Genomic DNA, 26,041 nt, shown 5'->3' on the forward strand with positions numbered 1-26,041 from the left:
ACCGGTCCACCGGAAATTCCAGTGACGAGAAGAAAGAGCCATGAACTGCTTTATAAGGATCCCGTTGAGATAACTAGGAAGATTCATCAGAGGCGCGTGTAGTTGAAGTTCAATAAATGTATTTTGTAACATTTTTTTTAAACAATAACATGTTTTTCTTAACTTTGTTTGAAATCGTGCGGCCGTTGTGTTCCAGCGCACTTTTCTTGCAGTATTCTTGCACTCGCTGATGGGAGTTTGTTTATCAAAGCAGCCACAGAAAATCTCGTCAAAGAAGCATCCGGGATCGTTTGTCCGGCTTTTTGTGTGTTTCGTCCGATTATCTGCAACATGAGTCTCGGTATAAGGTGCTGAAACACGCAATGGACACGGAGGAGAACATGTACGATGAAGTGGAACAGGAAGACTCTTCGGGTGCCGATTTTTCCGCCAGCGAGGATGAGTGGACTCCGGAGAAAACGAAAGAGCCCGCCAAAAAGCCGGCTGAAACGAAAAAGGCAAAGGGGAAACCGTCCGCGACCGCCAAGAAACCGTAAGTAAAAGTTGGTTCGGGTCCCTGGCCCAACGAAGAATTTACGGTAAACCTTTTCTCTCTGTAGAGTGATTCCCACGGGCCCTATTCGGGTGTCGCGCAGAATAGCGGCAAAGAAAGGTGTCGAGCTGCCTGATGACATGAATGAACATGTTGCCGCACCGGCGAAAGAGATTGCGAACGAAAGTTCCGATGAAGAAACGGACGAGGAAGAGCGGAAAGAAGCAAAACGGAAAGCAAAGCGCAAGAGCAACGCGAAACGGGCTCCTGCTAAACGGCAGATCCAGAAATGTTCCGTCGAAGATGAACCAATCAAGCTGACGACGTTTACGGTGGAGCAACTGTATCGGAAGTATCGGCCGGATCTATCACATCCGTCAGTGGCGCCGGCGCAACCAAGTACCTCGAAAGCAGCATCAATGGTTGCCACACAACCGAAAGCGAAAGATGGTGACGATGAATCGCAGAGTAGCGGCGATGACTACCTGGTTGATCCAAGTGAGCTCGATTTGAGTTCGGAGTTCTTTCGTCCAACGAAACAGGAGCGGAAACAGCGCCAAGCGGTGGATCTGTTCTTTGACTGTAACGCGGGTGTGGAGCTAACCGACTCGGAGGATGAGGAATCCAATGGTGTACCGTCCGTCTCGAAACGCAAGGTGAGCACGACGGAACCGATGCCGGTGAAAGACACCGACGTAGAGCTGGGCATGAAGTTGCTGCAACAAGTCAATCAATCAACGGAGGCTTTGGCACAGATCAAACGGCTCAAGGAAACGCCAACCGGCGGCAGCGCTTCCACGTCCACCAAAAAACCTGCACCAGCTGATAGTACACAAGGGAAGATGGATCCACAGACGGAAGATAGCCATCGTGAGGATATTGCCAGTATTCTGCACGTGGGAGAGAAGCTGGCCAAACACTGCGGTAAATCGTTGATCAGTGGAATCGGTGGTCGGAGTGATTTCGTAGCAGTTCCATCGCTCGAACGATCTGCAAAACCGAAAGATATTGAAATAACACTGAAGCCAACGGTGACAACCGACGCTAAGGGAAAGAAGCGAACGTTTGACGTCCTGTCTGCCCTGAAGCGGTTCATGAACCGCGAAAAACGCAACAGCCAAATCCATCTGCACAAATTGTCGCTCCTCTGTTGGATCGGCCACGGAACGTACGTGAACAACGAGCTCCGGAAGCCGTCGCTGATACGTTTCGCACAGAAAAAGCTACTACCCGGTGCGTTAAGCCATGCCACCCGACCGAATGGTCTCACCAATCTGCGGTACTTCCAGGAACTAACGCGCTACTATCGCCGCACGGTGATGCTCAAAGACGATACGATGTTCTACCGACAGCGACGTCATCCGACGTTGGCCAAATTCCTTATCTTTGCTATCGCTAAAAGGGCCGCCTACTGTAAGCGAGATTACATTCTACTCTTCGTGTTAATGCTGCGCTCACTCGGGGTGTACTGTCGGCTCGTCATCTCACCTCCCGTCCCATCGAAGACAGTTCCAGCGAGTCAGTTGTACAAAATGAACCCACGAACGGGACGAGATCTGGCCATGGAGCGTCAGCTGTTGTACGACTTCCGTGAAGCACCCGCCGACAGTATGGTGCACGTGGCCAAGGAAAAGCTTCGAGCACAAATTGCAAAGCAATCCGATCGGAAGGGTGGTCCTAGCGATGCGGGTGCGAGGAAACGGAAGCTGGCCGCTGGCTTTTCGATTCCACAACTGGATGGTGGAGCAGATGATATCACACGAGGGGCCGAAGGTGGTGGCTCGGAGGAAAAGAAACTGCGCCTCATGTCTGGGTCCTTTCTGAAGGCGGAAAGCAATCGATCAAAGACAGTCGCACCTCCGCTTGCGGTTCTCACTTTGGATTCAATGGAAGAGGTACGCCGTAGAAGGGAACGAATTGTGGAGGCATATCGAGCTCGAGCTGCCAAGCTACTGGCGAGCAAGAAGAAGAAGCAAGCGCACAATCGGAACGCAGAGGATGCGCGGAAGAAGATAAAGGCTAATGAAAAGGGCAAACCCGGAAAGGATTACTGGGTTGAAGTGTTCTGTGAGCACGAGGACAAGTGGATCACGATCGATGTGCTGAATGGTAGCGTGTACAATCTGGAGGACATTGTTGTAGGTCTCCCTTTCCCATTTTGATGATTCTGTTTCCTCTGCTTGACTCCGTTCGATCGTTTCTTTTGATTTCTTTCCAGAAACAAGCAACACAACCGATTGCATACGTGCTGGCCTGGAACAATGACGGCTCTGTGAAGGATGTCTCACCCCGGTACATCTCACGGTTCGGTAGCATCAAGGGTAAACTGAGGATCGAAGATGAATGGTTGGAGCGGGCACTTAAACCCTACCGAGGACAGCGCACGAAGCGTGATATCATCGAGGACATCAAGTTCGATCGTTTGCTCAACAAACGGCCTTTTCCGGAGCAGATCGCCGAATATCGGAATCATCCAAAGTACGCAATCGAACGGTTTCTGCGACGTAACGAAGCAATCTATCCACCGGATGCACCCATCGTTAGCTATATCCGGGGGGAACCGATCTATCTACGAAGCTGTATCTACACGCTACAATCGCGCGACGGTTGGCTCCGGCAAGCGAAAACGGTCCGCATGCACGAACAACCGTACAAGGTGGTGAGTGCGAGGGCCAAGTACGACCGAGTGCTCGGTAGGAGCGTCACCGGCCAAACGGTGGAGCTGTTTGGTGAGTGGCAGGTGGAGGACTACGTACCACCGGTAGCCAAGGATGGGTTGGTACCGCGCACGGCATACGGTAACGTGGATCTCTTCAAGCCCTGCATGCTGCCGAAGGGAACGGTGCATTTGCAGCTGCCGGGACTGAATCGGATCTGTCGCCGTTTGCGAATCGACTGTGCGCAGGCCATCACGGGGTTCGAGTATCGGAGCGGCGGCTGCCAGGCCGTGTACGATGGATTTGTTGTGTGCGAGGAGTTTCGGGAGCGGTTGTTGGACGAGTGGTACCAGGAGCAGGTGGAGCTGGAACGGAAGGAGCAGGAACGGCGCCGCGAACGAATCTACGCCAACTGGAGGCGCCTTATCGTGGGGCTGCGCATAAGGAAGAAGCTAAAGGATCGTTACAATTTCGATAATATGTGAAGGAGTCGTTATGTTGGCGTGCAGTTTATCGTTACAATCCTTTTTTTTTGCTTTTATTTATTTAAAGAGCTAATGAAGCTCTATCTGCGAAGCTCTGCGATTAGGTTGAAATATTTCACGAAGCTATGTTGCGTGGAAGATATCAGGATATTGGAGCTCCAACTCCAAAAAAGGATTCGTTTTGGAACGGCCCGTTGAAGTATTAAAAGCAACTGAACTCATTTAATAATAAAGATTCTCTTTGTTGAATGTATGAAACTTTTGAAGTGTATTTTTCTTTATAAAAACTCATTCTGCAGTGCCTGTGAAAGGAGGCTACAACGAAGGAAGCTTTTTATTCCAATGGTTACTATGATTACAGATTGCTTAGGACAAATTAATGTTGTTAAGCACATCCGAAATCTGTTCCTTTGATTCTACATTTTTCCTCCGTTCCGATTTGATCCGATCTATCCTGTTTCTGTTCGATCGATTTTGCACTTTGCAAACTTTAGTAGCACCACACTGTGACTTATGGAAAAGTTACTTTAGGCTAGTCTCCAATCGTTAGTCGATTGAAGTTAACTATATTTTCACTAACTCAATTGCTGTATCACTTACCGGTGTGCTGGTACTAATCGGCATAGCTATAGCTACTCTTACGGAGGCTCCCGTCGCTTGCATTTAGCGTTTTCCACATTCCTGCTTCCGGCTCCGACTCCGTACCGCCCAGCACAGGTTGATGAAAAATTGCCAACATAACCGTCGGGCTCAGTGAAGTGAAAAGTCTAGCCGTCGTGGTTTTGCCAAGCTTCTGCGGCCGACGGCTGATGTAAGTTTTTACCTTTTGGCGTTCCCATTTGGGTTTAGTCCTGGATGCAAGCTGCTTTACCACGATCATGACGACGACGACGACGACGTCGAAGCCGGAGCGAAGCGCATAAATCATACGGAAAGGTTCGGTTACCGAGCTTCTTGTTTTTTATTTCCGGCATCACTCTCCGCTCCGCTTGGTTCGTCCTGTGGTTTCTTATGCCGTTTGTTGTTGCAGTAGCTTTACAGCCCGTTACCCGTAAGTTCTTCTACAGACGGTGCCGCTTGCCGAGCACCCGTTCAGTTCAATGTCAATTTTGCTTCGCAGTCCCAGCGAAGGCTGCGCATAAAACCCTCCGTTTGGTCATTCTTTTTTTGGGTTTTAATTTTTCATTTATTTTAAGCATCAAAGAATGGGCCCGGCGGGAAAGGATTGCAAAGGATCTCATTCGGGGAAGCACCCGCGGACGGATTCCGATCGGAGGACGATGGAGCACGAAATGGAGAATGATTTATTTGGCGGACATTAACAGAAATTAATTTCACTTTGTACTCTCTGGCCGGTTCGGTTTTATGGCGATAATTTGGTCAGTTGTCCCCGGCTGGACCAAGTTGCTCTGGAGCTGATAAGAGAGGGAGAGCGAATGCTCGAAACCAGGCAGAGGTCTGGCGTTTTAATCTGTCCGTTTGCAGTGTATCTTGATACGCCAGATCCGGAGTTGCTTCATCGTCGCGTCTATGGTTTATTATTGGCCATCGCATGGTCAGCACTTGGTCAGCAGCAGCAGCAGCTGCATCACGAACGAACGAACGTACGCACGCAGTCGGTTGAAGGATCAAAAAATTAATCCGGATTCGGATGCTCGTCAACCGGCAATGGCTGCGGACCGTGCGGGGGGAAAAGAACCGTATCGGCGAGCTCACTTTAGTGCCGTCGGTCTTCGGATGTCCGGATGTCCGGATGTTTCGTACGGATTCAATTGATATAGCTCCGCAGTTGAGAAACGAAATGCGCCAAAGCCAACCAAAGCCACAGCGACCACAGCGGACGCCATTCGCCTTTAAACTCGCCGGCCATCTTTCACCATTTCCACGAGCTCGAAGGGGCGGCCTTACCGATGGGGTTTCCCGTTTCATGATAAATGGAATAAATGATTAGATAATTTGCAACGATTCCCCTTGGCATCTGGCAGTCGGCATTGGTAGCGGTCGTCGTCCTCATCGTCGTCATCGTTGTCGTCGTTGGCTCAGAGTACGGGTTGCGGTCGGAATGGGAATGAAATTTATTTAATTCTCCTTCGTTAGCCTGCGTGGTGGTAGCAGCGTGGGCCACGCTGTGCACGAGGACTCCTTTCGAGTTCCGGCGCCCCATAAACCATTCACTCGTTTCGCTTTGAAACGCTTTTTGTCCGGTTTTCTCCTTTTTCTGGATATGCCCGATCCGCTGCCATTGATCGGTCACGTGAACACCACAGCATACGATTGGCTTCCGTGTTACTTTCGAGGACACTTTTCCTTTCCTGGTTCCTCGTTTCTGTGCGATGCGGAAGCGTAGGTTAAAAGGCGGCTTCCTCGAAGACGATGGATTGGATTGGAGGTTTACCACCCCCTGAGCCTTGTGGGTAGGTTGCTTTGAATAATTGGAAAACCATCCAGGTTCCGGCATGGTGGACAATTTGGAAAGTTGGAATTGCTGCTCCATGGAGTAAAGTGATTCCAACATTCATTCTTCGGTGCAGCAGCAAGGGTACATCAATATAAATCAATTATTATTGGCAACTTCAATCGTTTTTTTTTCGTGTTTCATACTTTCACTCCAACAATTACGTCGCATGCTCGGGACATATGTGTTCGAAAATTATCCAACAAATAATGAGCTCGAGAACAACAACCCGTGGGTGTTTGTGGTGGTTGCGAAATAAAATCATCGAACCATCATCGAGCAGAACAGAGAGAATCGATAAGAAGCCACACAACCAACGGCAGATGGCATCAATGAAAGGGCTGCTGCTGCTACAAAGCTCTGGCAAACGCATGGCATGATGTGGTGGCAGATAATGGAGAGGGGAACCCAGGGAAAAAGCGGGATGGGAGCCGATCCCCAGCAATTGGCGAATCCTTGGGCGAAAATTGCACCGATAACGCAATAATGATTAAATTAAAACAAATGAAGGGTGAATTTTTGGGGGGCCGGTTGTTGGCCCGAGTTTATTCCGATGATTTACACCCCTGGCCCCTTCCGCAGTTCCTGTGCCAACCGGTTTGCGATGGAAAAATGATGTTTTTGACCGTCCAGCTGGCTTGGGTGCTCGTTTGGGTATACCATTTGGCAATCGAGACCCTTGTTCCATTTTCCGCGCATGGACACCAGCATCAGGGCGAATCCGTGCCGGTCTTTTGATATTTTTCGTAATTCGGAGGGGTTGAACGGGGAACGCAAATAAAAGCTCCGAATCGAAACCGCACCATTAATGAAGAGCATCGGTGAGGGTGCTCTGTTTTGTTGTGTAAACGTTACGATGCAGCACAGTGGCCAGAGTTGGATAAACGAATGGAGTTGTCGGGGCAGTTCTTTAGGCGTCTGACCAGATGGTCGCCATTATTTGATCAGTCTCATCACGAGGTGTTTGTAGCTGATAGTTAGGAGAGGGCTTAAGTTGTTGTGATCCTTTTTAGTTTGAGGTGCACTCTTCGTTTCAGACGAACGTTTCACTAAGTAGAGCTGTTTTACGATAGGGTTTGCGTTGGATTACTTGCTCCTAATGATGTCGAGCGAATGGTTCTGTTAATGTCGGTTTAGTATTTTGAGTTGTAGCACTTCAACTTGCTAGGTTATGCGTCCATTAAATTCATGTTTCAATCATGTCTCACTTAAAACGACATGATGCGTAAGTACCATAAGGATAGGTCCTTCGTCATAGTTTCCAGGACCTCCGCAATAGACACTAGCCTGTTTTATACCAGCGAGTGACACTAGAACTAATGTGTCCACAAACAAGCAAGCTCCTCTTCACTTGCCACGTACTGGAACTAACGAGCTGGTGTTCGTTATTTGATTCGCAAACTTTCCAATTTCTCTTGTCTCTTAAATAGCAATTTCGACTTCTTTCCTGCTCCAAAAGAAAGACACCGAGCGCACCTCGACGGTTCGATGCTGATGAACAAATAAATTCGGACAGCGGCACCGACGGCGAGGTGACGGACCACAAGCTCAGGAACAGCGAAAGGCAGGCAGAAAACATCAATCTTTCATTTTATTTTGCGAAAAACTTTTTCGTTTTTCGTCCGATTACGCAGGCCCCAGCGTCCGTCGGTGGTGTACGGATTTGGTCCGTAGGTCCGTCGGTCGGAATGAAACTATCGGCGTGGCGAGCGCGAAACTTTTCTCCTCGATTCCTTGTATCTCAGCAGCAGCAGCATCAGCAGCAGCAGCACCATCATCATCATCATCATAGCAAACATTGGGGCGATGGAGATTGGATAATGTGTGCTTCAGCTGTTTGTGTTACCAGAGGCCACAGTTCGACGTAGTTCGTTTCGGATCTGGAGCTTTTCTTTCAATTTTCTCCGCAATTTGGCCGTCTGTTTGGGCGCTAGTGCAAAGGTCATCGTAGATTTTCGGTGTGAGAAAAGCAAATAACATCGAGGTGAAGTAGCTACGCGTGCCAGGGAGTTGGACTACGTTGGTGGTAATCGGAAATCGTCGAGCAGCAGGAGAAGAGTGTCTTCCAAATTGACAATTTATTACTTGGCTGATGAGCTCGAACCCCTCTCAATATTTGGTCCTCTCGCCGAAGGTTGACATCGTAAAGAGGTAGAGATAGAGGTGGTGGCCAATTCCGGTGGTGGTCCCAGAGGTGACCGAGAAGTTCAATATCCACCGATCCACCTGCACCCGTGTGTTTCCGCCGCTGGGAGGTGCGTCCGTGGTCTACGGATCCAAGATAATAATAAAACCATTATCAACCCGTCCTGTGACGGCTGCTACCATCAGGGGACGTCGTCGGATCGGCGAAGACAAACTTTGGCGCCCACTCTTCGACGAGGAGGTTCCGTCACCAAGGTTACGCAGCAGAAGGTGAGTCGATTGCAACAAACTGCGCGCATTTCGAGTCATCCTCCAAGTCGAAGAGCAGCTCTGACGGTGATTCCGAGGGAAGATTCGAAATGAAACATTCTCCGGATAGCCCGTAGCACTCGGGAGGAAGGTGCCACTGCAAACTATCGGACCTCTCTCGGACACTAACTTCCACAATAACAGTTCCTCTGCTGCTGCTGCTGCTGCTACTCTCTAATCCATCTTTTATTAACTCTTCCTTCTACTTTCTTGCAGGATAGAAACCTTGAAGCAGTAACAGCAGCTGGTGTCCGCTCGAAGACTGGTTGCCGAAGATGATGCTGCGGAAGAAGCTGGCACCTTGTCCGGTCCTCAGCTCGGTCCCCCATTTCGTCGATAGGTCGGGATGTGGATACGTTCCGGCGCGCTACTCGTTGCCACTGTTTCTGTGCAAAAGTTAGTGAAGCAAATGATACACACATACACATACACACAGCTGGAGCTTGATTCGTGGCCGGCCGTTGCCACAGCAGGCGTTGACTTTTTCGATTTCTTCATTCGGCCGCAAGGTCGGATCTCTGGCGCGCTTCGTTTGGCAAACAAATTTGCCGGCAAAGGGCGGTGAGAAGGCATGCCAAGATAGTTTTCCAAATCATTTTCTGTCCCTCCCGGTTTCTCTGTGGAGCTATGGCAAAAGACGACCGAGTGTATGTTTAGATTGGCATAGGTGCCGGGGGGAAAATCTGTGGGAAAACATTGCCTCCGAGCCGAGTGATGCGGAGTGTCGGAGTTAGTTTCGGTCTTTGGGACGAGAATCACGGAATGATTTGTTCGACCGTCGACCAAAACTCATCTTTTCTACCTTTGGGTGGTCGGCGGGGGTGGGGTGAGTGGTGCCCGCTACAAAATGGCCGTAAAATGGTCCGGATTCGAAGGTGCCAGACAGTTCACTTCGCTAGCCAGGTCCGGGAAGCCGGTGCTAGCCGGTAGCGAGGATTGTTTTTCCGGATCCTTCGGCCGGATCCGAGGACGAGAAAGTTTGTTTTTCTCATTTAGCGCATTGGTTACCGTTGGTTGGAAACCGTTGCTTCTCTCGCTCGTCTCTATTTGCAATATAAGCATCGGAGCAGGCTAAAAGGGGGCCAACCCCCGAGTGAAGCATTCGGAAAATTCATTTTCATTTCTCCCTGCAAGGTGTGTGTTTTGGGGGGTAGGTGGGGGGGGGGGGGGGAAGCGATTTTAGAACGATTTTACGCCACCGGTCTCAGCGTGACCGAGGGAAGGATATACCTTCCCTTGTGCACCTTCCTCCCGAGCGTGCACTGCCCACCCGAGAGCCGGAAGTGACCGTGTGGCTAAAATCGGCAAAGTTTTATTGTATATCGTGCCGCTGTGGGTGTGAGTGTGACTTTTTTATTTGCTCAACTTTGTCCGGCAGTCAATTTGCTTGCGCCCGGGTCCCCAGGACAGAGGTTCCGGAAGTGAGCGCCAACCCCACTGGCCGACGGTTGAGTTATGAGAGTTGGATTGTATTGTTTCGAATTTGTGGACCTTAAATCACACACATACACGGCCACGTTTTCCAGTTGTCATCGGTATCCTTTTTTATTCTCCTTTCGCAGAATTGGCCGCACCGTCGGAACCGGCTCGTTCGAATGCCACAATCGAAAAGGTGAGAGCGCAGGAACGCGAATCGATCCTCAAGCGAATGGCATCGTATCGTGAAGTGACGCGAACCGCCGATAAAGGTAATTGAAGTACATTTTAGTACGCGTTAAAGTATCTTAAATGTTGGAATTGCGTTGGATTCTTCAGATGCTGCTTGGGTGTCCCGGTTCGCCGGACTGGATCGTGGTGGTCCGGTTGTGTTCAAGCGTGGCTTCCGGACGTCCTGCTACCGGGCTGATGTAGACTCGGCGGCCAAACTGGTGGGTGCGAGTCTGGCAACGATTGGGGTGGCCGGTTCCGGTGTTGGCATCGGGACGGTGTTCGGCTCGCTGATGCTCGGTTACGCCCGCAATCCACCGTTGAAGCAGCAGATCTTCTCGTACGCCATCCTCGGATTTGCGTTGTCCGAGGCGATGGGTTTGTTCTGCCTGATGATGGCCTTCCTGATGCTCTTTGCCTTCTAGGCGTGAGGGAGTTTCTTATCAATAAACTAGTTAGATAATATAATAAAAAAAGAAGTCAGAGTCGCACGGTGATGGTCCAATAATTGGAAGAGGTGACCACTATGACAACCCGTTGTGTGTTTTTTTTATTGTTCCATCTGCCTCCTACCAGGAAAACGAATTCGATTGTAAAAAGGTCGCGCACACATCGTCGATCGCCGCTTGGTCGTTGCGCGGTTTTACACAAACTCGCGCCAAAGTTTAATGGTTCGATTCGCCGACGTTGGTTTAATGGCCAATTTCGAACCGGAGCCACCGATTCCGGTGATGTAGTTGCTTCGTATTTATTTATTTATGGGGAGGACACTGGCTCCACCCGCCATTGTGGCACCTTTTAGCGGTCCTAAATCAACTCACGGATGAATGATGGACCGGCTGGGAGACAATCGCGAGAGGGACATCTTGGTCCGATTGCAGCCAGAGGAAGATGATGATTGTGTTTCCTCCGCTTCCGCTCCGTCCGATGGTTTATCGGCCATTCAACCTGCGACCGCACGTTCCAATTTGTACCTTTGTTATAGCGAGAAAGAAGAAACAAAACAATAAATTTGGAATTGCAGTCATCAATTGCGGAGTCGTCTGTTTGTCGATATAGCAATTGATGAGGTCGCGCGCGCATCGTTGCCACGAATTCAATGTTTCTTTTCACTTCTTGCCTTTTTTATGGTTTTTCACCACATCTTAAATGATCAAAATGTATGTCACTTGCTTATGGTGGTAACAAACGTCGTGGTTTCTATTAAAAAACATGATATTTGCCTCCAAAATTAATAATTTCAATTAGAATTCTGAATCCTTTTGATATTCCACTTAACTTTTTCCTTCTACTCTCTCTCTCTCTCTTTCATTCTTTTAAACTGATAGACTCGGCTCATTTGCATCATCAAGAACGTGCGCCAAGTGAAACCCATCGGAGAGAAGGTCGTCTTCGTCGACAAAACCTCGCCATCGAGTGCCAGCGATGGCAGAAAAAAGGTAATCCTCGCGCTCCGGCCAAAGAACACTCCAGCAGCAGCAGGTAAGCATGCGATTCCGTTGCGCGATTCTGGTTATCCGAAATCGAAACGAGGCTACTAAACGGTTTAACAGCAACCACGAACCATTCCACACCCTTCGATGACGACCCCGATGAGCGACCAAGATCATGATGATGATGATGATGACGGACCAAGTGTTCCTGGCAGGGCGTTGTAGGCCACCACCAGCGCGGGTTGTTTGGCAGGCCGCTCACGTGCGATACTCAATCAAATTTATCTAAATTTTCCCCGTTTTATTACCATTTATGTTCCTCGGATCGGATATATTTTTATCACTCGCTAGGCCGCAAAGAGGTCTATAGAGAGAGTGAGAGAGTTAGTGGATTTGAAAGTCCCTCGGGGAGGGGGGGGGAGGGTGGCTTTGAGTCCCACTTTGAGCCTACCGCGGTCGGTGGCCTCGACAGTCACGGTGGCGCTTTAAAGCAATCCAGCTCGAGAGTGTCGCGTGGCACACTTGGGAGTGATTTGTGGGGTGGCCCGTGAGGGGGTGGCCCGCGAGGGGGTGGCGAAAGTGGTGACGAAGAGTGTAGAAATGAAATTTATCTTCCAGGCAGCAGCAGCACACCAACCAACCAACTCCGGAAGCACGTTTCCGAATCCGATATCCATCATCTTCTTCCGGAGTCGCAACACAACTCGTCTGCGTCCTCGTCGTTCTCGATTCTCCACCCCCCCCCCCCCTCCTCCTTTCCGAAAATGGCCCACTCTCCTTCGTTTATGCTTTCACATTTTGCGCCCAACGACAGGAAAGGGGCGAGAGAGACGTTTGAAGCATCCCTTACCATCAGCTTATCCCTTTTGTACCCCCAAGGGGCCAAGGTACACGCCGAAACCGAGGCTGGCTGGCTGGCTGGTTGTGTAGCTAATGTTTATCACCTTGATCCGATCGGATCCGATTGCGAATTCGATTCGCCTTTCCGGTGGTCTGGCCGGGTTTTTTGCCCGCGTGTTCTCGGTCGACCGGTCGTTCGGTCCTTTGCTGTGATCCCTGCTCAAAACCTGGTGGGTAGCATCCTTGCAGGGTGCTTTAAGTGCTTCAAGTGGCTAGAAGGTGGCCGAGGGTGGAAAGGGGATGAAGGTGGCATTTTTACGTTTTCTCATCCACACCTTTTTGAGCGGCCTTTATAGGGGTTTTTTTTTTTGACACGGTGGAGAGTCGAGGGTGTTGTTCATTTTCCTCGTTTTATGCTCTAGTGTACGCCAATAGCATCTCCCCCCCCCCCCCCCCCCCTGGTACGTGTACTACCGTCTCAAAGCAACGACTTGCGGTTTGCTCTACGTCCACGATGATGACACCCATGACGATGATGATGATGATGATGGCTTCTTTTTTTCTTTTCTTTTTTTTGTGTGTGCAGATATCGATCAGGTGCCAGTATCGTCGTTTCCGGTGACGTCGGTGGTTCAACAGGTTCAACGCCACGACGACGGCGAAGGAGGTCGGAGCCCTTAATCGAAGGTAGGTCGGTAGGTGGTGGTGTCACCATCAGCCAGCCAGTCACCAGCCTCGTGTTTTTGGTCTGTTTTACCAGGCAGTCACATCTTCCCGAGGGGCGATGCACGAATCCGTCCTATTTCAGGAAGGATTTTCCGCTTTCGCATTCGATTTGTCCCCGTGTCGGCCCCATCTGGCGTGCTGGTGGGTCGGTGGATGGGCTGTTCCAATACAGATAAAGATAATTGAGGTGCGGGGTGGGCAGAGTTCGATTGCGTGCAGGTTGTTATGCCAGGGAATTGGCCAAAAGTATGATGAATGTGAAGATGCATGAGCTCTTCCTCACTTCCAGCCATTTCAGGTGGCGGTATTAACGGTGAATACATTAACGAAGGTGTCAATGGCCAGCGCTGCTTGTCTGCAAAGGAGGGAGGGGTAGAGTAAATAGCCAGGATGAGTATTTATGTACTCGAGTACTTCAGCGAGGGTGAGAGTGGGGTGTTTGCTCTTAAATTGCTTCAAGCTGAGTGATTTTTAAAGCCTTAATGCTTTAGGAATGAGCGAATTTATGCTATACTGCAAATTCACTAAATATTTTACAGACATTTTACAAAACTTAGAATGCATTAACAATTTATTATCATTTGCTAATCTCTTATTAAAAACTATTCAGCCAAAGAAACTGGTGATAGTCTCTTTTGAGAACTTTTTTCGATGAAAACTGTTTTACTGAAATTGAAGGCCTGTTAAAGTTAATATTTGTTCTTTGCAGTGCATTTTGTTAACCGCCGCTTCCAATTATCGAGAAAAGGGTTTTTAAGTTTGGCCTTTTTAACTGTTTTTCATATCTTTTTTCCTACAATCTGTTAAATTGATTATAGTTCCTATATCAAAAGGGACAAGAAAAAGATGCATATGAGACAAATTTGGACGAGGAGTTTTGGACGATGAGTTTCGGCGTGAAAAACCTCAACAATCAACATAATGGAGGCGCATGGTGTTTGGGCCTTTTTTTGGGTTTTCCACTCGTTATAACTCGTGTAGCAAACGAAGTTGTCATTTGAAGTAATACTAAATTTACAAATTTTGATTTTAGTCATAGTACTACCCAATATTCAAATAACTTTTACATAATTTGATAGAAATCCATCGATTTTGCATGCGATGCTTCTCAACTGTAAAGGCTACTAAGAACTAACAAAGCCATGAGTGTAATTTAAATTCCTATCACGCTTGAGTGACATGTCTATAAATGTAACATAAAAAGATTTTTTTTTTATTTTGGTTGCAATAAAGCAGCGCAATTTGAGATTTCCCGGTATTGATTGAAGGCACCGCTTATGTTGTGTAGTTACCTGCAACGTGCCGTCATTGTAGCAAATTCTCAAGAAAAGTTAGATTTTTTTTTAACATATATAAGGACGGACGAGCCGTATATTTAAATGTTAGATTTTACAGGGAAAAGAAACTAAAAAGGAACCTGGTACTCTTGCTCCAGAATCCTTTCACCATCACAAAACTCATCCCGCAACGTAATGCATTCTATTTCATTTCATTTCATTTCATTCCATCTCCTGCATGTCACCGTTGCACTGTACTCTGTGATGTTGCCTCAATATTGCCCACGAATGGCCGCGAAGGAAGCCACCGCTATGAACACGGAGACGGTCGCGTCACGGAAATGCATTCCGCTCGAATGGGCGCCATGATGTGTGAGATAAACTTACCGGCGGAAATGAATAAATTAGCACATCCAGCCAAATACTTTGTCGGTAAAATACGATCCGGTAAGTGTAATTTATGATCCTTCTTCTCCTCAACCACCACCACCGCCAGCAGCAGCAGCATGACGATCATGCCACGCTGTTTTATTTATTTTCATACACTACCTTTCCACCACATTTCGGGGAGCAAAAGACATGCGGTCGTTATGATATGTTCATTTATAATTGGACAAGATACCGCAACCGATGCAAAAGTCCCGTTCCTGTCGTCGCCACCGCGCGCGCTTGTGTGTGATCTTTTTCCCATTTTCCCACCTGGAGGAAAACGGAATGAGCTGAACCCCGGTTGGGGGAGTTGCAGGAAAAAAGGGTTACCTTGCAGTTAGCTGTCGCACACCAGCTTCGTTGGGTCGGGGAAATGAGCTTTCCATTCACTGTGTTGCCCGGTGCCGGGTGGTTAATAAAAGATTTTTATTTTCTTTCGTTGAATGCTGCTGCCGCGGTTCTCCCGCTGTAGACGGACACTCCCATATCCCCTCCCCCTTTTTGCCAACCGTGAAAACCCGTGAAATGTTTGCTTCGCTTTACTTTGAATAAATATGACGTTAGAAAGGGAGATCCCAAAGGGGAGCGCCAATGTGAAGAAGCTCGCTCGCTACTGGTGGTGATGCTGGTTGCCGCCGCCGATGCATCGTAAGCATAAAACCGTCCCTGGCGATGGTTTATGTGACACATACCACCTTCCTTTGCCACGTTGGTTTTTGGACCTCCCCCGTTGGACCCTTGCTTATTCCTTCTTCTTCTGTGGATGGACGGAGCTCCGGTGTGCCAGGGGAAGTTGGTGGAAAGGGTGTGATCGGGTTTCGGCAAAAATGGGCTGTAGAGGGGTCGCTTGCTTGTCGTTTGCATGCTGGCCAGGGACCTTGCAAAGGTTTATGGAAATATGACGACCACGACAACCAAGACCACGACGACGCCGACGAGGAGTCGCTTGGAATAAACAGGAAAATGGGCCGGAAAGCCAACCACCGACCGGATGGCAGGTGACAGCGGTAGTGTAACGAAGGGATGGGACGAGAGAGGAGCAGTTGGCAATGCTGTGGATTTGAAGCAGCAGACCCCCCGACAAAAAATTATAAATAAAAGGAGGAAATGGAAGGGGAGAAAAGAAGAAAAAAGGGAATCCTGAGAATGATTTATAGCCCGACGAGCATGAATATGAAAGCATTCCGCGGCGTCCTCGCGGCACCAGCACCAACCACCGAACCAAGGGCATTAGACGCGTGACGCGACGTGGTGGTGGTGGGTACAACATTGGGCCCTCCCCCCCCCCCCCCCCCCATCCGGCTCATATGTGTACACACATCATTGAATCTATTGAAAGTCAGAATACACATAAGGAACGTGTGCGATCCCTTCGAGGCCACTGCGAGCGCACGTTCTGTGTGCTGCTGCCATACGTCAATGTTTTCTCCGTTCTTCCATTTCGCTTTCTGCTGAACATGTTGCTGAAGGCAACGTAGAATATTACAAAGAAGAGGAGAAAAATCTAAATTGAAGACCACTAACATAGTGTTTTCCCAAAAAGTGTTCGCTTACATCATCGCGATCCACGTGGCATTCAATTGAAAAGCATTTAATGGAAAAGAACAGGAGCAAACGAAGGTTCACAGCATGCTGTCAGTTAAGGTAGTTTCTGGCCAAAAAAAAGGATCATTTTTGACGATTTTTTGTGACGCAACCATTCAACTTTATTTTTCCAAGTCAATGACACATTGAACTATAACTTCTGAAGAATATTTAGTTTTATTTTGGGGAAGATTCATTACAAACTCGATCCATGGCATCAAATTTAAACAGTTGTGTCTTCGATAGAATACTTTTTACGGTGCCCATCCTAGCTGCGTAATGGGTCATCAGAAAAATGCAAATCGATACTCGTTTGAAAGATTATAAGTTTAACCAGGTATCCCAGTCCCCATTTTGTTGTGTTTCCAATTTTCCGATGTTTGGCAAATTTTTGAAGGAGAAAAAGTGATGCTTTTTGTCATTTTGCCTAAAAACACGATTTTTAAGGATTTGTTTAGAAAAAAGTATAAACAATTTTAATGATATCTCGACGGGGCTACCTGGCAAAAAGTGTACAAATTATGTGTTAAAAATTTCAAATCGATCGGTTTAGTAGTTTTTACGGTAGGATGGGCACCGACTTTGAAAACGTTGGTTTTGGGAAGCGCTCTAGAAAGTAGCGTGCTGCATAGAGCCTCGTATGAAAGGCGGATTTTCAAAAATCTGTATCTTTGTCAGTTTTTCTTCGATTGATCCAAAACTTTTATACAATACTCTTGAACGGATCAGCTTTCCGAAAAAAATGTTAAAAACATGTGTCACAAAAAAAAATTAAATACTTTTGGCCCCCCTTAACGAAAAGCGAGCGTTTTTTATAAGAGGGAAGCTAAGTCAACGCCCCATCCGCAATATTAATCGCAAAATGCTACCGAAGTGGGTGCGGTAATTTATGCTCGCTTAGAAGTCAGCATCAGCGCGAGAATGTATACTTTTATGCCTCCGGAGGATCCAGGAGGTGTGCGTGCATACGTGCGTGCGTGCGTTTATGGCATGCAAATAAATAGAAATCATTATGATTCTAGTCAGAGCCACTGGCTCGCTCGCTGCCCCTTGCCCTCTGCTGTGGGGTGCTAAGTAAGCTAGCTGCTCACCGGCTACGTGCTCCTGGCATGGACTGGTTGGCGCTCCGGAATACTAAATATACTTTGAGCCACTTAGCCTTTTCGTGAGCCCCAGTGTGTATGTGTCTAGGGTATCATTCTTCGTCAGCTGAAAGTCAGCCACCAGCAACCTCGTTGCCCAATTCGTGGAGAAAATGAAATCTTGAAAAGTTGCCCCCCACGGGAAAGTGGTTGGCGTTGGCGATTTTGGATCCACTTTCCTCCCTTCTTTTGATCTCATCCCCTCAACGGCTGAACGGAAAGCCTCGTGATGGATATGATGATGTATGGTTTTTGTAAAGTTTCTTTTTTTTCTTCTTCGGTTCGGTTTCCGTTTGAAGTTCATTTTGTGCGCGTGGAATATTATCGAGCATAATTATGCTCGAGCGTGAGGCGCGTTGCTTCGAAGGTCGAAAACATGTTTTTCTACCAGCACACTCCCTCCGGGGGAGAATGTTGTGCACCGTTCATATGAGGGATGACGGATGATTAAGCGATTCCGGCAACCACCGGGGGAGGTTGTCTGGTTCCTTCGGGGCCGTGTCAACAATGGGCGTGCAGCAACAGCAGCAGGGAGCAAAAATCCCGGAAAACCCGGATTTGAGGTTATGTTTTTAATTTGCATACCGCACATCGCTGGTCGCGCGAGAGTTTTTCTTTTGTCCTCCTTGTTCCTTTGATTCGATCTTTCGACAACAAACGATGATTAATGTTTGGTGTGTGATGTTTACAATGTGTGCTGTTTTACAAGACGAGGAACATACATTACGGGAATTCCTTCTTGACTTTTCGGTGGACAAAACGTTTCAAATGATTTCGGGTTCCTCTTTCAACAGGGACGCGGTTGAATGGATCGGTTGGACGATGCGCCGATCCCGTGTATCCAGGACCCGGGCACTATTTTCATGATGTCGGTGCTACTGATGGGAAGAAACGCGTAAACCAAGTGAAGGCAACGAAGCGACAGCATGCGGTCACCATTTACCAGTACGATCTGTACCGCCGCGAACCATTCTATCGTCCTGCTCCCGGGCGGTACGAGCTGTCGTCGAAACTATTGGAAGCCCGTGGCCCCACCCAGGTCCATCCCGTGCGATGCAAAGCCCCTAGCATTCCACGGGTCAATGGAAGGAGCAAGAAGGGGCAGCCAGCCCGACCAGCGCAGCGCGAGATCCGTTTGAACTCGGTCAACATTCCCCAGCGGTTGCGGATCGGTCGGCGTAACATGAAGGTGGCGTTCCTCAGTGGCACCGCCCGGTTCCGGGATCGCGATTTCTTCCCGATTGGCGGGCTGCGGTCCTGCCCGACCCGTTCTCACCCAACAACCGAAGGCAAAGCGGATGCAGCTGTTCGCGAAGAGGAAATTACTGTTGCACGTCAACGGCGGTCGGCGATGGGTCGGAGCGAGGGTTCCATTGCCGCAGGCGAGGACTGGACGCCTGGCGAGGCTCAAAGGATTATGCGGCCGCACCGGTGCCCACGCCCAGGCAAAATTCCGACCATCTTCTTCACGGTTCCCAGCGGTCCCAGAGCTGTGCGCGAGGTTTTAGCGAGCGGTGGGAACGGGGGAATGTAATCACAGATACTTACCCGAGCAGCTTCATGGTGTAATCGAGGTTGGACTTTTGTTTTAGAAAATGGCAGCTCTTTTTGTGGTAGATGAGTTTTTGATTAAATTGACAAGTTGGGCCCCCGGTCTCAGGAGCTGTTTTAAGCGTAATGCAAATAATGGTTTATGTAGTATGTTTCTTTCTGGTCCTTTTAACGCTTTAAAACTCGTTATGGTGATACCAGAGTGGCGTCCAAAACGTTATTTTGATCAAGGAAAGTAATTTTCCTGCGCTTTCCGCTACTGCAAACGCATTTAATGTTTTTGTGCAGAACACATGAACAGGTATTGTCTGTTGCGATATCTGCTGACAGGTACGATCAGTTTTAAGATAACAACAGAATTCTTTAGAATCTGTACACCAAATACAATCCATCGTTTAATATTTTGTTTTGTTTCTTAGGATATGTTCTTATTAATATTCTTTGTTGCTGTATAATGTCCAAGCAACGATGCATATAATAGCATACTTCAAACATCTTGGCCAGGAATAGTGGCCTGGTTCCTGGCATATTTTCTGGCAGTATCGGTTCAAGAGGAGTTCACCAGCACATCATCTGAAGCACATGTGTTGCTTATCGCAGAGGTACCTAATATATGGAACATGATTTCTTCAAATTAAAATAACATTTTCATCCTTGTGTATCGATAATGTATGGACGTTATAAGAATATGTTTGAGCATGTAGTATGCTGTTATCTTCACTGTATTTTCCAACTCAAGAAGCTGTGTTGTGTTTTTTAGAATCATGAAAATAGCAGTGAAAGTACAACTAAAACCTATTGAAGAACAAAAGGAAGGAGGTGCATTAGAAATTATCAGAAAAATACTTACATTACAGCGAGAGTCAGCTATACAGCAGTGCTTTGTTTTTGCTCTTTTAACATGTTGTTGGATAGAGCAAGTCCATGAACTAAATGCGTACACTCTAAAGCACAGCATGTAGGAAAATAATGTTCATAATCCCTTCTGAAAAACGATTTCACCGAAAAACCCGACCAATTCGACTAGTTTCGAACACACCCTTCGGCTAGTTTAACTCGGATTAGGGAGAGAGGAAACTTTCAAACCAAATAACTAGCACCATCAGCAGCGTCATGGCACAGCGTTGTCATCCATTAATGCAGAACGAGCACGAGACGTGTGTCTCGTATTTTCGGCCCGCTTGAACCGAAAGTAAAATCAAACAACTGAACCATCAAAAAGCAATCGAGCACAGAAAACAATCATCCACCGAACCCATCGGAACCTTCCGTCGAAGCAAGGAACACATTTTCTCTCTCTCTCTCTCTCTCTCTTTCTCTCTCTCTCCCTTTCTTTCTCTCTGGGGACCGAAAATCGCCGGCACCGGAATCGGACCCATTACTGCGGAGCGAGGTACGTTGATTGTTGGGTGGAAATTCGAATTTTCCACCGAAAAGGTTCGAGACGACAGTGTTGGGTGTTCAGTCATTGTCACCATTGGCCTGATGTCCTCTATTGATTTCTATTGATTCGCATTTGTCTTTGTAGTGTGCTGGCTGGCCGTCGCTTAGATCTCCGATGTCGATTATGTCGTCTGCTAGCGAACGAGGACTGGACTTTGCTCGGACGGAAATGAGAAGATGTGAAAGAACCTGAAGCCAGATTCCCGGTGTTCCGAAACGATGAAAGTTCAGAGGGAAAATTCAAATCCACACAGGCACCGGGTGGGTCCCTGGTCCCGGCTCGACGTCGTTTGTGTTCAATTTGTGTTGTGTCCAACTCGAAACGAAGCAAAAAAATGGAGGATCATGTTAACCTTTTTTTGGGGGGTCAGCTGGAAACCAACTGGACAGCGTTTAGGAGTGGGCTCCAGAGTGGAGCGGGGTCATCCTTTCGCCTCTTTTCTCGGTCAACCGTCTTCTTTCTTTCCCTTTTCCCTTTCCCGGGGGACTGATTTGTCGAAATCGATGTCGTTTCTCGATGTCACCTTTCCGATCGCTCTGGAAGACCGAGGAACGGAGGCAAGCGCCACAGAGACAATGGCAATGGCGTGGCGGTGCGGTCCGAGCAGAGAAAACCTTCATGAGCGAGTGTCAAATCTAATCGGGACAATAAAAATGATAATCCCACGACGTAAAAGGGCCGGAGCGGAGTGGGACCGACCGACCAACCGACCGTGATTGAACATTGATGGTCCCGATGACGATTATTGAAATGCAGGGAAAATCAAACGCACACCAAACGGTGCTTTTAATGGAAGAGTGATGGACAAAGGATGGTTTGTAATAAAATTAAAGTTTATATCCACTCCTCCTCTCCTTCTCCACCGATACAGTAGATTAGTTACTGCGACCAGAGACACTGTGTTACTAGCTGGCGCACTGGGACACTGAAACGAGATATCTCTGGAGACTCGTAGGCTCGGTACAAAAACTCGGCCTCAACGTGAATTTGTGCCTCGTGGAACTCTATCTTTTTTGGCTTTTTTTACTGTGGACGCGATCACGAGGATTCAGTGAAAGTGGGAAAACAACATTTTCCAAAATGTTTTGCTCCCTCCATTAGGCTTTCGTACCGAGAAAGTTGAGAGTGACATATTGTTGCCGTGGGATTCGAAAAACGGTCTGTGACCGTGTCATGTGTATACTCAGGGAGTTTGTTGTCTATTTTTAGTTCATTTTATAGCAGCCCTTTAGTCCTGCGCCCAGTGCGTGTATTGGACCGTTCCGAGTAATCTCTGGGGGGGTTGGAGTTCGCGCCAGTTTGTCAGAACATGATGAGTGTTTTGCTGTGAAGATTGGGCGAGACTTTGCGAGGTCGCGGACACTTTTGGCACACGTGTCTGCCCGTGAATTCGTGGGAGTGACGTCATTGAACGCGAACGCGGTTATTCGCTTTAATGTTTGGTGCTGTGACTTGTGATAAATTGTTCATTGGTTACCGCAAATTGTGGAATTTGCAAAGCATTGCCACGATAACAGTGCTTAGTTAAGTGAAAAATCAAGGTAGAGTAAATTTCTGACCTTTTGATCATGCTCATACACGATAGCAACTTCAAAGAAATGTACCTTTAATTGTTCTTAACGGAAAAGTTGCGGATCTACTGGCAGCTTAGCAACAGATCCCTAATTGTTGTGCTAAAATTTCGTTGTACAAATAATGTATAACTTTTAGTTCAAATAATTGTCAAAAAAAGCCCCTTCTACTTCCAGAGCGCTAAAATGCACTAAGCTGCTGCAGCAGCACTTAATGCAATTGGCAATTGATAATGGGCACTGCACTTGGACTGTACTGCACTCCACGATACGACAAGAGTGAAGTTGCAAACGAAATTGAGTTAAAGGTAAAGACGTGCTCCGGTCCAGAGTTCCGTTGTTCCGGTCGGTTGTGATCGGAATAACTGGTCTGACCACAGCCACACACTCATACACCCGTACAGGCACACCTAGTACACTCTACGTACCCTGCCGTGGCGGCAATATTGTTGGATACACTTTGTTGGAGAAACATTTTGTCGGTAAATTTACAACTTAATTACTGTGGACACACCCTCACCCCCGCTCTCTCTCTCTTTCCTTTTCTAGGGGTGCATCGGTGAAAGGTGAAATGTGTTCCTTTTAGTAGCTGGTAGAAGTGGTACACTAGTACATCTTCCATCTTTTGCTGTTAACCACCGTGGCAGAGCACAGCAGGGTGGCTGCACGAAGAGTGTGAGGAGGTGAAGAGTATAATTGAATCTTGTGTGGCTAGTTAATTGGAATTCTTCCGTTTTAGGCATGCCACCCCCCTCAAGCATCGCCCTGCAAGACGCAATCGCAATCGGTCTGCAAACGATCGGTCCGAGCAATTGTTCGGTTCGAGCTCGATCGGTTTTACGCTCGAGAAAAACGTGTCCACAAATCGACCATCGGGTGTCGTGCGGTCAGCTGCTTTGCCTATGCCCTTGTGGCCACTTCCCCCCCCCCCCCCACCCCGCCACTCTCGATCGTCCGAAAAGTGTCAAACTTTTACGTGCCTTTTCCACCCACCCACCCACCCACCACGTCCCGTGGTCGTGTTCTCCAAATCCCCTTTCCCGTGTAGAAGGATGCTCGCTTGGTCGGTCGGTCGCTCGTCGTCGTTGAGGCCCTGGCGAAATGTTTTGGGTTTTGTATCGCTTCCGGTACCGGTACCGAGGAGGGCGGAGAAATTCGTAGATAAAAGGAAAATGGACCAACGGCAACGGCAGCAAACCACTTTCGGACCGCCGTTCCCCTGACCCCTAGGGTTCCTTGTACCGCGTGACCGCGCCTTATCGACGATTGCTACACACTTCACCGGTATCTATCACCTTTGATCCCGCGGGAGAAGGACGGTGGAGGTACGGGATGCATAGAGGTATGGCAGATGGGTGGAACAATTTAATTTGGTTTAACTTTGATCTGCTGGAAACCGAACATCGAGAAACAAAAAAAAAAAAAGGAACAAGAAGAAGTTTTCAAACCCAACACACACTCGGTTCCATCCTGTTCCGTCCGGTTCTGCAGGATTCGAGTCCGGTGTTTTGAGGATGCCGAGGGGTTGGTTTGGCTTTTTATCGATGTTTCCGGGATGTTGCTACTCCACGCCAGATTGAGAGAGAGAGAGAGTGAGCACCATGGTGGTGTTGGTATGGAACCGAGAGTTTACGATAAGCTTCGTCCAGGGAAGGTTCAGCTTTGCGGCGCTCGATGGACAATGACAAATGAGTTGTCGAATGTTGCTGTAACGGTTTGTCGAGAGTGACATCCGGCAGCTGCGTGTTCCACTAGAATTTTATGGTTTTTCCGTTTAATTTAATGCCCTGCAGTGCAGAGAATTGAGACTCTTTGATTGCAGATGGAGTTAGAACGTGGATTTGCCTTAAGATACCAACAATATTGCACTTCAAATATCAACTATCTATTAGATTAACGTTCTAGTTCTTCAGAACAAGATGAAACAAAGTTAATCTAGCGCACGAAGCTGTTTGATCTAATGGAGTGAAGTTTACAGCTGTATTGATGGAACCGCATCATTTATGCAGTGGCACTAGGTGAACATTCCCAGGATAAAGTATTACACTTTCCTTCATTTTGTCTAGTCCGCCTTTTTTTGTCGAGTGGTTAAAATGTTTCGGAAAGCAACCTTTAAAAAGCTATCCGCAATCCGATCGAAACCGGCCACCGGTCCTGGTGTTTGGAGTCACTGGAAGTGTCATAAAAGTTCACCTCTGGGAGCGAAGCGACAGGAGACATAGGAGAGGCTGTTGTGTTTTGTCGCAAACTTGGCCCCTGCTTTGACTTGTTTCGATCGAACAACTTTTGCTTCTGACCTCTCGCCGCTTTTTGCGCCCTTCCATTGGATTCTGGGAACTCCGTAAGGCAGCGACTCCAACAACACCGTGTGCGACTGGGCTCCGGACCAACACCGGACCAACTCTGTTCAATGCAGTTCGGTCCAGCGCTGACGGAAGTTTGACGAAATTCCATTCGACCGGCGAACGATCGATCGATCGGCGGCGTGCTGCGTAAATCCTGGCGCAGACGGGACCAGTCCTCACTTGTCGTCACTATTTTCACTTCACCGGCACGGAACGGAAGGGAGACTGATTTCTCTGTTGCCATTTTGTTTTCCGGCAGGGCCGCTCAGACCGGTCGTGTTGGCAAAATTGATACAAAGTCCCCGTTTCGACGTATCCTCGCCGGTCCTGCAGGCGCTGCAGGCGGTGCTGGAGTTTATTTCCCAGTGAAAACTTTCCGCCGGATCGATTCCGGAACATTTTCACAACCGATTGTACCGCGACTGGGCATAGCATGCTATCGGGACGATTCATATCACACGTTCACACACGCTCGCTGGTGGCTATCGAAATGATTTAAATTTGCTTCGTGCGTGGGGTTTCGGTAGTTTGCGAATCGATCGATGCCGCACACAACTCGCCACTAAAACAATGAGCTCGCGGCCAAAAAGTTTGACAATTTGCAGGTGCACGCGTCATTGATTGTTTCCGCCGACACCGGGCACGTGCTGCAGCAGTTCGCCAAAAGTTTAAATTATCAAACTTTCACAGCAGCCGGTCAGGTCAGGCCTTCTCAAATAGCTTCCGTTGGTTGGCCGGATCGAAAGGACGATCGACGGTATCGTCGGTGTTTAGAGGGTCCGGTTAAAACGGTAAATGGCTTGAAGTTTGTATTGTTGTGTTTTTTTTTTCTTCTTCAAACAACCATTAACTTCATTTGGAGCGCCCGGTATCGCATAGCGGCCACAGTGGCTACGGCTATGCCACACTTAACTCGTTTACGAGACCGTTTTATCAATTAGTCAATCCATTATCCATTGCATGGGGTAAGAGAGACAGAAAGAGAGAAGGAGGGAGTGAGGCGATTAGCATTCAGGCGAGCATGACCGGTGACGGTCACGGTCCATTCGAGCTTCGGGCAGTTCGACCTCCGAATTGGGTGCAGTTATCGTATCGTTTGGTGTCCTCTCTGCCTGTACCATGGAGGGTTTTGTAGAAGGAGATGTTCCAACAAACTGTGCGATTAGCGAGATTGAAAGCAAGTGGTGATGAATAGATTGTAGTTGATTAGAGTTTCAACATTAAATGGGTTATTGGCAATGTTTTTTGGAATGTTATAGGCCGTTGAAGTATCTATAAAAAACAAGAGGAGTACGGGAAACACACAGGAAAGGGGTTGTAAAGAGACGATTAATACTGGGAAATGCTATAGAATCGTTTGGAATGCGTACCCAGACATGATTACATAATATTTCACCATAAAAAAATGGCTCTTTTCAGTCTCTGCTTGAAAGACTGACTTGATATTAATTAGAATTTTGCAGTAATGC

The 26,041-nt window shown here is 48.0% G+C and overlaps 3 protein-coding genes across 3 annotated transcripts in view; all 3 read left to right on the forward strand.

Annotated features, from left to right (window-relative positions):
• The window catches only part of LOC126570902 (uncharacterized), an 837-nt gene extending 735 nt beyond the window's left edge, over positions 1-102 (forward strand). Inside the window, exon 2 of the mRNA XM_050228998.1 lies at positions 1-102. This exon is cut by the window's left edge and continues 337 nt beyond it. Within this exon, the coding sequence (XP_050084955.1) occupies positions 1-102 (102 nt within the window).
• Positions 103-311: 209 nt separating this feature from the next.
• LOC126570897 (DNA repair protein complementing XP-C cells homolog) lies at positions 312-3,932 on the forward strand. Its single transcript, XM_050228986.1, has 3 exons — positions 312-532; positions 600-2,670; positions 2,751-3,932. Exons 1-3 carry the CDS (start codon positions 363-365, stop codon positions 3,672-3,674), a joined length of 3,165 nt encoding a protein of 1,054 aa, XP_050084943.1. The 5' UTR covers positions 312-362; the 3' UTR covers positions 3,675-3,932.
• Positions 3,933-7,998: 4,066 nt separating this feature from the next.
• On the forward strand, positions 7,999-19,195 carry LOC126572663 (uncharacterized). Its single transcript, XM_050232157.1, has 7 exons — positions 7,999-8,544; positions 8,800-8,979; positions 10,146-10,271; positions 10,339-10,646; positions 11,559-11,712; positions 14,807-14,953; positions 18,456-19,195. The coding sequence occupies exons 2-7, from the start codon at positions 8,859-8,861 to the stop codon at positions 19,193-19,195; spliced, it is 1,596 nt and encodes a 531-aa protein (XP_050088114.1). The 5' UTR covers positions 7,999-8,544; positions 8,800-8,858.
• The last annotated feature ends 6,846 nt before the right edge of the window (positions 19,196-26,041 follow it).

Source organism: Anopheles aquasalis, chromosome 2, assembly GCF_943734665.1.
Source record: "Anopheles aquasalis chromosome 2, idAnoAquaMG_Q_19, whole genome shotgun sequence".
Classification (NCBI taxonomy): domain Eukaryota; kingdom Metazoa; phylum Arthropoda; class Insecta; order Diptera; family Culicidae; genus Anopheles; species Anopheles aquasalis.

Bases quoted from the DNA above. Each gene is read 5' to 3' on its own strand.
- LOC126572663 (XM_050232157.1), top strand. From the start codon at position 8,859: ATGATGCTGCGGAAGAAGCTGGCACCTTGTCCGGTCCTCAGCTCGGTC. The intron at 10,272-10,338 runs GTAATTGAAGTA...TGGATTCTTCAG, and splicing joins GACGCGAACCGCCGATAAAG to ATGCTGCTTGGGTGTCCCGG. The intron at 11,713-14,806 runs GTAAGCATGCGA...ATGGCCGCGAAG, and splicing joins GAACACTCCAGCAGCAGCAG to GAAGCCACCGCTATGAACAC.
- LOC126570897 (XM_050228986.1), top strand. From the start codon at position 363: ATGGACACGGAGGAGAACATGTACGATGAAGTGGAACAGGAAGACTCT. The intron at 533-599 runs GTAAGTAAAAGT...TTCTCTCTGTAG, and splicing joins TCCGCGACCGCCAAGAAACC to AGTGATTCCCACGGGCCCTA. The intron at 2,671-2,750 runs GTAGGTCTCCCT...ATTTCTTTCCAG, and splicing joins ACAATCTGGAGGACATTGTT to AAACAAGCAACACAACCGAT.